Source organism: Drosophila elegans, unplaced genomic scaffold, assembly GCF_018152505.1.
Source record: "Drosophila elegans isolate 14027-0461.03 unplaced genomic scaffold, ASM1815250v1 contig_208, whole genome shotgun sequence".
Classification (NCBI taxonomy): Eukaryota; Metazoa; Arthropoda; class Insecta; order Diptera; family Drosophilidae; genus Drosophila; species Drosophila elegans.
In genome coordinates this window covers 24,860,160-24,873,575 of record NW_024545578.1, presented here as the reverse complement: position 1 = coordinate 24,873,575, position 13,416 = coordinate 24,860,160, and the positions used below count along the sequence as shown (strand labels likewise).

The 13,416-nt window shown below is 38.3% G+C and overlaps 1 protein-coding gene across 5 annotated transcripts in view; it reads left to right on the top strand.

Annotated features, from left to right (window-relative positions):
• The first annotated feature begins 11,797 nt into the window (after positions 1-11,797).
• Positions 11,798-13,416, top strand: part of LOC108143131 (teneurin-m) — a 121,643-nt gene continuing 120,024 nt past the window's right edge. For 3 of the 5 annotated variants that reach the window (XM_017267375.2, XM_017267374.2, XM_017267373.2), the window contains exon 1: positions 11,799-12,919. In XM_017267375.2, coding sequence (XP_017122864.1) covers positions 12,607-12,919 — 313 coding nt within the window. In that variant the 5' untranslated portion in view covers positions 11,799-12,606. Of the gene's footprint in view, positions 12,920-13,416 lie in introns of all 5 variants that reach the window. The other 2 variants (XM_017267372.2, XM_017267371.2) reach the window with 1 other exon arrangement.

The window sequence follows — 13,416 nt, the reverse complement described above, 5'->3', positions numbered from 1 at the left end:
GCGCAGCTTGAAGACGCGACAAACTTTGCCGCTAGGCAAGGCGTCAAGACAAAGATACAGAAGACACAGAAGACAGAGAAGATACAGCCAGCCAAAAGCGAATAGAATAAGGCGAACTAGGAAGGGAATGTGGGGAAAAGCTGACAAAGTAGCTTGCCGGGGGCCAGCTGAGAAAATCGGGCGGAGGGAAAGGCTGAGTTGAGTGGAGAAAAATCTCCAGAAGCGACAAATCGAATTTTTCCAGCAAAGAAAAGCGAAAACAGGATTTGAGCTCTAATAGAACCACAACGAAGCAAATAATGCCCTTGGAGGTGATAACTGAAGTTTTTAACAAAATGTGCTTATACTTTTTTAGATCATACTCTTTATAAACTACAGGTGGTGGCAAAGAAATCCGAAAATGCAAAAGGAATTTAAGGAATTGTTTTTATTGTTTCAAGGAAACTTTTATTAAACAAGTTAAATGAATGTATTTGCTAACCAAAAAAACTTTTTGTTAGATTTTAATAAGGTTTTTTTTAGGAACAAATCTTTTATTAAAATTATTTGTTTTTAAAGTAAGTTTCAGTAATTTTGATATGTTTCACTTTTTGCTCCAAAAGCTTACGACTTACTTAACTAGGCAATATTTTAGTTTTTAGTTTTTAATAGATAACACAAGAATATATCCAAACCGATTAAACCTTTGCATATAGAGGCCATATCCTACTGTATAATCACAAGTAAAAACTGATTTTGTTTTTTAAACAGGTTTCCAAATTGTGAGCACCTAAACATCACATTATCAAATGTATGTTTTTTAAATCTTTTTCATTATGAATTCTTAATATTGGTGTTTTTTTATTTTTTATTTAATTAATTGAAGCTTATTTACGGCTTCCACTTTAAAATAAAAACCACTTTGGCTATCCTCCAAATGAAAGGGAATTGAAAACGCATTAGAGAAGCATATAATGCAATTCTTTTATGCAGTCAACTTGGCAGAGTTTGTAATAAATAATTAATTAGGCCACATCTTGTTGTTGCTTGTTTGCACTCTGTTTTTTTCGCATTTTCTATTTAAAGTAAATTTGCGTCGAACTCAAATTTTAATTGATTTAAGCGGATTGCAGGTCCAACAATGGGGGGTGGTGGAATTTTCCCGTCCCATTTTGAGCTCATTGGGTTTAATAGGGGTTCCAATCTGCGGTCGCCCTGGGAATTGAGAACTGGGAGTTGGGTGTTGGGCAACCGATTTGCCCTTTGACCTTTTCCCCTGGCTAAGGCAAACTAAACCAGCTAAAAGGTTATGCCATTCCGCCCCTAGTAGCCAACTATTTCTCCCGCTGAGTGAAATGAATCTGCAATTCCATTCCATTTTGTGAGCAGCTCCATTTTTTTTTTATCCCCTTTTTCATTTTTCACTGGGGCAGGAGCAACAGCAGCAGCAGCAGCAGAAGATGATGATGATGATGATGATGCCCGGGCAGGTGTGGACTTAATGCGAGATATCCAAGAAGCTGGAGGAGGTGGTGGCCTGCTCCATTTGCCGTCGGCGACGGCTGCCAAACACTTTCATCTTTCGCCACAAGCCAACGGACGCCCCCAGGGGGCAAGGGGGGAAAGGGGGAAAGGGGGAAAGCGGAAAGGAGAAAGAAAGAAAGAAAGAAAGAAGAAAGGCGGTGGAAAGTGTAACAGATCCCCCAGTGAATGCAAATAACTTGTGCCGCGGTGGCACGAAAAAGTGTGGCAAGGCTGCGGGTAATCAACAAACGTTTATGGCTGCCGCTGATGAACTTGTTGATGATCGCGTCTGGTCATTTGTCTTGGGATAAGTTGAGCAGTAGATAGATGGCTGATATGCTTTTGATGTACATGTGCAGGGGTGTGGGTTCAAGTTCTCTGCTGGATTTGCATAGATATTTGCGCGCCCAACGAGAAGTCAACTTTTTCCACGACTTATGCAAATAGATAAGTCGTAGGACAAAACAGTACCGCACAAAGAGAAAGTGAAAATTGAGTTTTCCCTTAGCGCAAAGCAAGCAAATTAAATTATAATTAATAAACGAAAAAGCAGAATACAAAGCCGCATGCAAATGGTAATTCAGTTGGCATTCAAACTCAAGGTCTTACCCTTGATTAGTCCTGGTTTGTCTGCTGATTGCGACGGCAATTATCGGTAGCCAAGTGCTGGTAACAAGACAGGTAACCCCTCCTAGCCGCGCCAATTGCTTATCACCTTTGTGGCCATGACAGCCATCGCAGCAGACACATTCGTTAGTATTGGTCCTTTGCCCCATTCACTGTTCACCGTTCACTGTTCACAGTTCACAGTTCACAGTTGACAAAATATGCAGCTGCGTCGTTAGCACTCTACTCACATCTCGCATTGGGAAGTATTTGCCATGATTCGATTGTGTAGACACCCTCACACCCTCACACACCCCCACACACACACACACTGCCAACCGCACACACATCCAAGGAGGCACTCAATTGAGTTTGGGTTTGGGTTTGGGTTTCGGTTTTGGCGCTGGTTATTATTATACCCTTGCAGAGGGTATTATAATTTCAGTCAGAAGTTTGCAACGCAGTGAAGGAGACATCTCCGACCCTATAAAGTATATATATTCTTGATCAGCATCACTAGGCGAGTCGATCTAGCCATGTCCGTCTGTCCGTCTGTCCGTCCGTCTGTCCGTCTGTCAGTCTGTCCGTCTGTCCGTCCGTTTATATGCAAACTAGTCTCTCAGTTTTAAAGCTATCTGCATGAAACTTTCCCAAAAGTTGTCTTTCTATTGCAGGTAGTATATAAGTCGGAACGAGCCGGATCGGACGACTATAGCATATAGCTCCCATAGGAACAATCGGAAAAATAAATGAAAAAAAATTATAACTTTGCTGTTTTTTAATTTTTTGTTTAGTTCTTCGACATTTAGTAATGGTTAAACATTTCCGATTTACGGTTTAAATTTCATCAAAATCGGACGACTATAGCATATAGCTCCCATAGGAACAATCGGAAAAATAAATGAAAAAAATTATAACTTTGCTGTTTTTCAATTTTTTGTTTAGTTCTTTGACATTTAGTAATAGTTACATATTTCCGATTTACAGTTTAAATTTCATCAAAGTCGGACGACTATATAATATAGCTCCCATAGGAACAATCGGAAAAATAAATGAAAAAAATTATAACTTTTCTGTTTTTTATTTTTTTTGTTTAGTTCTTCGACATTTAGTAATGGTTAAATATTTCCGATTTACGGTTTAAATTTCATCAAAGTCGGACGACTATATCATATAGCTCTCATAGGAACAATCGGAAAAATAAATGAAAAAAATTATAACTTTTCTGTTTTTTAATTTTTTGTGTAGTTCTTCGACATATAGCAATGGTTAAATATTTCAGAATTATGGTTTAAATTTTATCAAAATCGGACGTCTATATCATATAGCTCCCTCAGAAATAATAAAAATATATAAAATAACTATCAAATAATTGAGCTGCAAATCATCATAGCTTCAATGTTTTTAAACATATACGAAAGTAAATCATAATTTTAATGTTTTCAAAAATGTTTAATTCTTGCAATAGCTGCAAGGGTATATGAACTTCGGCTTGCCGAAGTTTGCTTTCTTTCTTGTTATTTCTGATATATGCGGTCTTACCCTGCGGTTGTCACTCACGAGGCGGTGGCCCCGGCGAGGACGAGGACTCTTCGCTCTCGGTGGTCTATGCGGTCTCCGCTCCATGTGGCACTGTCTCCGCCTCCAAACTCATGGCAGCATGCAAATGAAGCATGAGTTTGCCGAAAGGTGTGTGTAAAGCCCGTGTGCGAGGACTCCTTTCCGGCAAAGTCAGCGCTGTGGCATTGAACTGATGCATCCGCAGTCGCTTCTGCTTCTGCATCTGCATCTGCATAATGCTATGCCCAAAATATTTCACTTTTTTGCCTGCCATCTCCCGTTGACAGCCAGAAGCCAGGCTCTTGTCCCATTTTGAGTCGTCCAATTGGTGCGGCAGGCTGTCGAAATTGTTTCGTAATTGCAGCGCTGACAGCGGCCACGTGGAAGGTCCTGGAGGAGACCGAATGTCCTGGAGGAGACGATTTTCGGGGCAGCTGGCAAGGAGCTGCGACAGAGGGGGAAAAACCATCACAAGTCTTTAATTTGAATTTACTGAAAGAATAATTAACGTAGTAAAACTCAATTTAAATATTGTTCCCTTTGATTTTCATCCTTTGCAGTTTTGTGAATAAATATGAAATATTAATTTTTTTTACATTTTACATTTGACTTTTTAATTAAAATGTAAACCTAAATTAACCTAAATTAAATGCACTTAACTCAAGTAGGAACTATTTTAAATGTAATAATTTTTACATAAATGAAAGTATTTTAATATTAAATCATGCTATTTAACATTATGATTTAATATAATACTTAGTTCATATATTTATAGGATATTTAGTTCAAATATCTATTTTCATTCTATGCGGTTTTGTGAATAAATATGAAATATTAAATTTTTTTAAATTTTACATTTGACTTTTAAATTAAAATTTAAACCTAAATTAACTTAAATTAAATGCACTTAACTCAAGTAGGAACTATTTTAAAAGTAATATTTTGTTCATAAATTAAAATATTTTTATATTAAATAATGCTATTTACTATTATGATTTAATATAAAACTAAGTTCAAATAGTTATACCCTTGCAGAGGGGATTATAATTTCAGTTAGAAGTTTGCAACGCATTTTCCGACCCTATAAAATCAATGTAGTCATGTTCGTCTGTCTGTCCTTTTCTACAAACAAGTTTTTCATGTTTAAAGCATTTTCATTTTTAAAGCATAGCGTATAAGCTCCCATGCGAACAATAAAAAAATCTGAAAAAAATTATAACTAAGATGTTTTACAATTTTTTCTTAGTTCTTCAATATATAGTCAATGTTTATTATTTTAGAATTATGGCTTATATTGGCTTAAATCGGATGACTGTATCAAAAGCTCGCATAGGAACTATCGAAATACTATGAAAAATAAATTTAAAAAAAATTACTTCTTCTCTATTTTTAATAATTCAGAATGGCGTTTTTAGTTTTATTCAAATTGGTAAATGATATCATATAGTTACCATAGAAACGATCAAATAGTTTAGCTGAAAATCGTAATATCTTCAGTGTTGTTAAACATATACGCACATAAACCATAAATTTGCTTTTTTTCTGGTTAATATACGACAGTTTAATTTAAAGGAACATATTAAGGATATTTGTAATTGAGTTAGAACCATATTTAACCCCAATTGCTACTACACATCAACAATTTCTCAGTAAAATCCACACTATACGACAGTCGTTGGTTAAAAAAAGAACTTAGTTTCAAGAAAAACTTTGATTTTGTGAGTTAAATTTAAACAATTTAAGTTCTGAAGAAAAGCAGTTAGACTTGGGGGAATCTAATTGCTCAAATCCCAAGCATTTCTCCACCTTCCCCATTCGCATGCAACATCTCCTGACGGGATCTTTTGGCAAAACAGAACGCGCCACAAAATTGCTCAAATGCAGCCAGACATTAACGTGTTTTCAAATTTTACGCAGGCAGCCAAACGGAGCGACATCCCCAGGAAAAGCCACACATGTGTGTAATTTTCTTTACGAGCCGAGGGCAGGGAGGTGAAGGTGGAGGTGGAGTCGGAGGTGGGTGCGGTCCAAAGTGTTGCCTGATAAACGATGTCTGCTCTTCAGAGAGTCCTGCTCCAGCCAGCAGGCAATGTCGACAACTCCGTCGGAATAGAAAATTCAAATTTGAAAATATGGAAATGCCGTCAGCGACATTGGGCATGACCGAGGCAACTGAGGCAACTGAGGCAGCTGAGTTGGTGCCCCATTCCCTGCATCTCAAACCAAATGCATGCGCCATTCGGAGTGCAGCTTTGCAAGTCGAGCAAGGCGATCCCGGGGTCGTAACTCGATTAACACCTTTCGGCGGCGAGGAGGCGATGGCAACTATTGGCCTTTAATTGGTGAACGGCGTCAATGATGGTCCCTCCACCCTCCACCTTCCAACCCTCTAACCACTCGATTCCCTCGCTTGTCTGCGGCTTATTAGGTGCGGAAATCTTTATTGATTGATGCATTGTTTGTTTTGGCTTGTGGATGACTCTGTGACTCCTGCCACGACCGCCCGCATTGTCTGCCACAAGGAGTTTGGATTGAATTGAGGGTAACAGGGGAACCAGATGGAGCGGGGGAATAAAGTACCAAGTGCTAAAGTACTTCCATACCAGATCGTAACTCTTTCAATCAGACTGCATTGCCCTAGGACCGGTGATACGTGTTTCCTCCGGGGAATCCGCTGGCCAAAGATTGCAGCTGTTCTGGCAAATGCCTTTGCAACCAACATATATGGATAGATTATAGCTAATAATAATACATTTCTTTTAATAATTAAATAGTTAATTCTTAAAATACAAGCAAGGAAGCTTGAACAAGCATAAGTTAAACTTCCCTTGCAGCTGTACAAAAATACAAAATTCTTTAAAATTGCTATATATTGATTTTAATAGGCATAAGCTTAAAAAACAATTAAACAATTGTTTAATGACAGCCATATAATATCAAACAAAAACGCCTCTTAACGAGGTAAAAAAGTAGTGACGATCGCACCTTCAGCATATAAAGTATCTGATATCAAATTTAGTGACGAAAAATGAATAAACATTCGACTAAATGAATACACTTTTTAAATTTAATTACTTTCAATTCTGCAGCTATATAATACGCTCTTGGTGCGCATCGTTACTAGATGTACTGTCGTCCATAAATAAATTTTTTATAAAATGAAACAATAAACCATTACGATGTACTATTTCTAAATGCAGTAATTGCAAAAAAATTTAAAGACAGCAAAGTTATATTTTCTTTTTCATTAATTTTTTCGATTGTTCCTATGGAAACTGTATGATTTACTGGTCTGATCCAGCTAGCCCCGATTTATGATATATACAACCAATATGGCTAGATCAATGTTGATGCTGAATACATATACTTTAAAAAAGTTGGAAAGATGTCCTTCAGTGCGTTATAAACTTTTGGTTTTACCTTGGCAAAAATGTAATCATTTATTTTTCAATAGACAAATAGTTATTTAGTTTTCGTTTATATTATTTTACTGCAATGAGTGTAAGGTGATTAGTAAAGTGTTGATGTCTTTGAACAAATAATTTTTTTTCACAGTTTTTTGTTGGTTTTTTTTATTGAGCAGAAAAATTTGAATTTTGAATAAGCAACTTATGTTACAGTAAGATCTAATATTAATTATAAAGTATGCACAACATTAAATACTAATTCTTAAGAACACAAATAATCATAAAAATAGATGAACAATACATTTAAATGAAGCATATAATTTTGTTTGTATGTATATCTTAAGCTTTATTCTTATAATATCATCGAAATTTAATCAAAATTTGTTCGTTGTTAATTCTGCATACTTCGTTTCCCTTTTTGGAGATGCTTAAAACCTCCTTAAGATTTCGCGTTGAGCAATCTTCAATCTTCAATGGCTTCCCTCCCCCATCTTTACTTACCAACTTTAATTTCAGACTGCAAATTGCATTGGAAATGCAAAAGGGAGACGAAGAGAAAAGGATACAGGGCGCAGAAAGGACGAAAAATCGCCTTTAATTAGCTCGCCTTTCGTTTAATGCAATCGCGAAAAAATATTTTTAATTTAAAACGCGTAATTCAATATCTCGAGTAATTTTATTTGCCGCCCACCCCACCAACACTTACAAGCGGCAACTGCGGGAGGGGGCGTGGCAGTTTGTGGGCCAGGACACAAAGTGCTGCCAGTCATTGTCGTTGTCCGTTGTCCTTTGTCCGTTGTCCGTTGTCCGTTTTTCGCGTGTCCTGTTCGATTTTTATGCCAGCACAAAGTTAAGTTGGACATTTTTGCGTGAACCTCGATCGATGCAGTATATACACTATATATATACGTATATTCATGCGATATGTGGGGCAGCATTCCGGGGAAGGGGAAGTGGATGGAGGGAGGTCATCCAACGCTGTGTAAATTGAGGCAGGAAATGCCGTTCGAGGGTTCAAAGTTGATGCTTTTCAGGTCAAGAGCTGTGCAGCAGCAGCAGCAGCAGCAGCAGCAACATCGAGGGCAGCTTGCCACTTGTTGTTGGTGCCACCGATGGTCAGTAATTTTACTGGGTTTTTTATTTGGTGCTGCTGCTTTTAAGTGGCGATCAAATTTCTTGATTGAAGCTCCAAGTGCAAGACAATGTGCAGCTGTTTGTCCTTAAACAGGATACTCCAAATGACCCGAAGACTGGGAGCCGAAAGTAATTGCAAAAATTGAAGCTAAATTGCAACAAACGGAGGAAGTCCCACTGGCCGGAATAGAAATTTGAGACCTTATCCGGCCTGGGAAGTCCTCCAAAGCAGCTTAAAGCAACCAACAATTTCATTATATTCTCGCTTGCATCGACAAATCTTTGTTTATTAACTAATCTTTGACAGACATTCGTTTTTTATGACACATTTTATTGTTACACGACACATTTTAAAGTTTTTTTTTTAAGTTTTTGATTTGACATAAAGAAATGGTATTGTAAAAATAAATATCTGACTATTAAATCTATAAGTGTATATTAAACATTTAAATTAAATATGAAATCATAACATTAAATACAATGCATATGTTTACAATTTAAATTAGAATTGAAAATATTAGATTTAACATTGTATAAATGCACTTTAAATTAAAATTAAATTATTCAGATATTTAAATCAAATCTGAAAAGAATCAAATGAAAAAATTTAAAATAACTAAAATCTCAATGGATCAAAATCAAAGACAAATATTTAAATTGAGTAAAAAATATTTGGACTTACTTTGTTTTTTTTTTACCAGTGTATGTAAAAAATAGAGTTCAAAATTGTACATATGCGTGGATGAATTTTAAATGAAACGATCGACATGTAATGGGTGAAAATAAAGTAAAAAGAGAGAACCGAATCCACAACTAGCCAAATCGTAGTTCCTTCCGAGGCCCCCAGACTCCAGACTCCAGATAATATTCAATGTGTCAAATGCAGTCGGGGATTCCTGCGCTCCTCAGCTCAAAAGATTCAAAAACATTTTTGCGTACAACAGGAAATTGATTTTTCATCGACAGCGGGGAATATCGGGAAGGCAGGGCGCCATGTCCTATGCAAATACTTTCAGACTGCAAAAAAAAATGTGCGTCACGCGGCGTTGCCACACTGCCAGACTGGCGAAAGAAATGACAATTTCTTTGGCTTCTTCTTCTTCTTCTTCTTCTTGTGCCCCGGCGGCGTGTCCTTCGCGTTCTGGGAAAGCTGTCAAAAAAGCTTCAGCAACAACTTCCGCTACATGGCAGAGAATTGGTGGAACGTGGGGCAGGATGCGACCTGCGCTCAAAAGTTAAGCCATTAGCGAAATGTCCTTTACTTTGCTTATAACGCAATTTTCTGCTTCTTTTCTCGGCCATGTGCCCCGCCCCGCCCCCTCCTCCTGCTCCTGCCCCCTTTTATGCCCCCCCATCCATTGTTTGTTTCGGACACTTTTTGGCCAGGTCCGTTCGGTTCGGTTCTGGTTTGGGTGCTGAATGACAACTTCACTTGTCAGCGTTTTGAAACTTTTGCGTCTCCCCTCGCCAGCGCTGGCTAACTTTTAGCAGCGCTAATGAAGTCGATGGATATTTTTTGGCTGTGTGAGAATGTTCCACAGAATCTGACAACATAATTAGTAAATGAAAAACTGTTTTATGTAATTCCCACTTTGGAGGTACAGCCAACAAAAACAATTGCTATAGGAACTCAAATATTATTAGATTAATTTAAAACTTTAGGGTATAAGATGGGTATTAAATGAAAACCACGAAATTATCAAAATAAAACTAAAGCCCCCTAAAACTAAAGCTTTCTTCGGTATAGAAATTAAACTAAAAAGTATGGCGGTTATATTATTAAGCATTGAATTAATGCATATACTTTAGTACTGTCTGTACTTGATTTCAGAAAACACTTATCAAAACTATACTTTTATTTTGTTTTTGATATTAGAAAACAATATAATAGGTTGTTAAATAGATTCAAATAAATATAAAAACATTTAGTGTGAATAAGTTGTTATTTTTATTAGTAAATATAAAGTATTTAAAATAATATATGAATTAAATGCTTTGGTTTGAAATCAAACTTAAATATGTATTGTACAGTGCTAATACATGTGTACGTTTATACAGTGGGAACTCAAAAGTAAAGAACTTATTTCGAGTTTAATTTATTTAAGCTGCTCCAAAGTTTATTGCAAATATTGAAGCAATGTCACATGAATAATTTGCAACTAGCAAATGGTTTAATTTTTTAACATAATTGTGTCGAATATATATTGTATGTAAAAATATTTTATTTAATTATTGAAATTCCGAATATGCGAACTTAAGCCTTCGCTTCATCCATATTTAATATGTATTTGTGAGTTAAAGAGGTATGTTTTTAATCCATTTGGAATGCTTCCGTTTTTAAAAAATTCATTCATCAATCTGAAAATGTTTCACTTTTGTTCTATGATGTAGAAAAAATTAAGATTACAAAATGGTTATAAAAGTCTTATGATAATTTGCATCACTACATATTAAACAAAGAACAGAAACAAATTTTGTCTTAAAATATGGTTATATGTTACATTGCACTGAAGTTTAGTCTCTAAAGAAATACATGAAATATGCAAAAATTGTCCTACGTTAAACTGCCGTCAAGTGATTTCGGGATTCACCTGCATTTGTTATTTCATTTCCTGGTGAAAATCAAAAACTATTCAAAATGCTGTTAACAGAGGCACTTCGATTTCGTAAAGTAACATTTTATTTTTCCGCCAACAGTGTCGATGTAAGCCGGCGGCGGTTCTGTTATTACACCTCTGTTAGGCCAGCCGCAGATAAATCTGAACGAAACAGTCTTGCAGCGCGTAACACGGTGGCATAGAATCCGCTCCCCTGCATTTTTCCCCTCAGTTGAACAGTTGTTGGCCAAAAATTAAACGCACTTTTTAACCTTCAAAACAGAGATTCGACCAGTTCTCTCTCGCTGCTCCGCTCTCTTGCCTGCTCTCTACTGCTCTCTGAAGCGATGCTGCAGTTGGCAGCGCTGCCGACGTATTGACTTGCGCAGAAGATGAGCAAGCAGCGCGCGCTCTCCTCCCACGACACTTGCGCTGTGCTCGCTCTCTGCTTTGCCAACTGAACGAAAAACGACAGAGCAGCGCAGAAAGAGCATAGATGACTGCCTAAATTTTAACATTTCTGCATATCTTAGACGAACGAAATGAGTATTTATCCGATGGAAAGTCACGTTCAAGTCACTTCTAAATACAGATCCAGAATATAAAAAACTTTGGATTTATCAAGAAAAAACTGAAATTCAAAAGTATTTAACTAACTAAGAACAGAAAACCAATCTTTATTGCAAAAGATACAATTAATTTGGATTTATTTCTAAAAACATTAAAATGTTAGCTTACTTCAAAAACCACAATTTCAACACAGTCACAAAGTAGTGTTTGCCGTGAAAATGCTTGCAGGGGATTTCTTTACAGCACTCGCTAACATTTGTGCATGGATGTTGTTGGCTTTCGGCTAACATCTCCATCGTCGGTCTTCGTTGAGTTGAACGAGTGGCGGAGAGTGAGAGCGAAGAGCGTTTCTAAGCTGCGCTCTCGCTCTCTCCGCTCCGTTCCACCGTTCTCCCCACAGATTCGCTTTGTCGGTCCGTTTTGCGCTCATTCGTGTTTTGAAACTCGCCTCGCACGGCTGTAACGGTTCTCGGTTCAAACTCGACGTCGCCGCTCGAGCGTTCGCCTCCACAATCGGAAAATGTGGATATACGAAAAGTAGCGAGGAAAGCGCGCTGCTGCCAGTTGAAAATATTGAAAGTATTGCAAATATTGCAAATTGGGAAACCGTGAAAAACCTCAAGAGATGATGCTTCGATCTGTCGAATTCTAACTAAATTCCAAACGATCGCCTCGCCGCGCAACCAAAACAAACAAAAATCCCCCCGTGAAACTCGTCGCGTCTCTGTACTCCATCGTGTGTGTCCCCCGTGTTTTTGAGTGTACGATTGCCTGAAGGAAAGGAAAGGCCCCAAGAAATATTATTTCGGCCTCGGCCGACTGTGAATTGAGTCGAAGTTGTGATTTTGTTGGAACAGCTTTATATGTATTAACCAAACCGCCTGGCAATGGAAATCGAAATGGAAATGGCCCAGTAAAAAATGTTTTCGAGTGCAGTGCGCCAGTGTTGTCGAGTGCATGAATAATCGGGAGTGACCGCAAAAGTCAACGCTTCTCTTCTCTGCTTTGCTTTGCTCTGCTCTGCTCTGCTCTTCCCACTCCCACCGCGGAGTCCTCCTCTCCTCCTCTTCTTCTGTCCGGCTGTCCGGCTGTCTGGCCAAAAGCCCCAAAAAACCGCCAAGATTAAGTTCTCAAAGCAGCACGCCCACCACGCGTACCGCCACACGGACAACATCTACGACGGCGGCACGGACACGGACGACGACGAATGTCCGCTGGAGGCGACCGCCATGAATCCCTACGAGTATGAGTCCACGCTCGACTGCCGCGACTCGGGCGGCGGTCCTGCCCCGCCCCATGCCCATGCCCTCGCCGTCGCCCATCCGCACGCCCAGGGACGCACACTGCCCATGAGCGGTCACGGGCGGCCGGTGGCGGACCTCAACGCGTCCGCCGCCCACGGCAGCCAGACGCTGCAGCACCAGAACCAACAGAACCAGCAGGCCGCCCAGCAGTCGCACTACGACTACGAATACCAGCACCTGGCCCACCGTCCGCCGGACACGGCCAACAACACGGCGCAGAGGACGCACGGCAGACAAGGTGAGTTGAGTTCGGCGGAGGCGGTTGCCACCGATCCGTATTATCCGGTATTATGCCCAAGGATATACGATAGTGCACCGATTTTCAATTCCTAGAACATTTCACTAGGTTTCATGCTTAGGATTCCATAGTTACAAATTCAGAATTAATGTTGTAATGCCGTTAATTATCACAAGAAAAGTTGTTGTTTAATTCACTATATGTATAGTAAGTGAAGTGTAAGCGTAGTCATTTTATATAAATTCATAAACAAAGAAATCGAGTTCCTTATTAATATTTATGTGTTTAATTTGAAGTTAAAGGATTCCATCGTTACAAATTCAGAGGGATTATTGCAATGCTGTTAATAATCATAATAATAATAGTTGTATTGCCTGAGAAATATTAAAAAAAAAGACTATTTAATTTACTATATGTATAGTAAGTGAAGTGTAAGCCTATTCATTTTTTATAAATTCATGAACAAAGAAATCGAGTTCCTTATTCATATTTATGTG